Consider the following 1,010-nt stretch of genomic DNA (forward strand, 5'->3'; position numbering starts at 1 on the left):
CTGACTCATGCTGTTTATTCCTTTTTTTAAATTTTATTAGATGGTGGTTCTGATGGACCCAATGGAAGATCCAGATGACATCCTGCGTGCCAACCGCTCCAGGGAGAAGACCTACATGTTCGACGTGGCGTTCGACTTCTCGGCCAGCCAGGTCAGTTAGAAAGGAAGCTCGGATGAACAGAAGTCAGGAAGAAACGGCGCTGCGATTTCATTTCTGTTGCTTTCTCTGATTTTCTGCAGGAAGAGGTTTACCGAGCTACAACCAAAGGGCTCATTGAAGGCCTCATATCAGGATACAATGCCACCGTGTTTGCCTATGGACCCACAGGTTGGTGTTTCAGTCTGAATGTGTGTGTGTTGGACAGGAACCGGGTCACACGGGTTATTTTTCTCCCCATCTGCCGAATTAGTCAGCTCCCTCTCCAGAAGAGGAGGTGAAATCTTATTGAAACTTGTTTTTCTTTCATTCAGTCCAGTTATAATAAGAAAATGAGTCATGCTTTGCCCTAAGATGACTTCTCTTTTGGTTTGCAAAGACTAGCTGAGCTGAGCAAGGACACATTGAAACAGGGACTTCCTAACCAAACAGTAAAGATCCCACAGGAAGTGATGCGTCACCTTTTTAACTTTGCTTTTATAGCCGTTTGATTTATATTTTTGAATCAGAATCAGATTTATTTGACCCTTTTTACTGTTAGACTTTGATTCCAGTCTGCAAACATACGTATGCAGCTTTATTTCTTTAAGAATGTTTTTAATTAAATGCAAAAAGTCGACTGAGGAAATGCTAAAACATGCATTTGTACAAGACATTAGCTGGCTTTTCATTGTTTTGGCCAAAGTGATGAAGATCTGTTGTTGAGCGTCCAAAGTGTCGCTGGCGGCTCTGTAGCATATCCGTCTTTTCCCGCCTCTAATTGATTTTTACTAAGCTCCACCAATCTTCCTTCGCATGCTCAAGACAAGCCTTCCCCAAGCATGATGCTGCCACCGACGTGTGACAGCTTGGG

At 43.3% G+C, this 1,010-nt stretch overlaps 1 protein-coding gene across 1 annotated transcript in view; it reads left to right on the forward strand.

The window, feature by feature from the left end:
- Positions 1-31: 31 nt before the first annotated feature.
- The window catches only part of kif19 (kinesin family member 19), a 38,178-nt gene continuing 37,199 nt past the window's right edge, over positions 32-1,010 (forward strand). The window contains exons 1-2 of the mRNA XM_015397499.1: positions 32-151; positions 241-328. Of these exons, the coding sequence (XP_015252985.1) occupies positions 41-151; positions 241-328 (199 nt within the window). The 5' untranslated portion in view covers positions 32-40. The remainder of the gene's footprint in view (positions 152-240; positions 329-1,010) is intronic.

This window comes from Cyprinodon variegatus, unplaced genomic scaffold, assembly GCF_000732505.1.
Source record: "Cyprinodon variegatus isolate N-32 unplaced genomic scaffold, C_variegatus-1.0 Scaffold867, whole genome shotgun sequence".
NCBI lineage: Eukaryota > Metazoa > Chordata > Actinopteri > Cyprinodontiformes > Cyprinodontidae > Cyprinodon > Cyprinodon variegatus.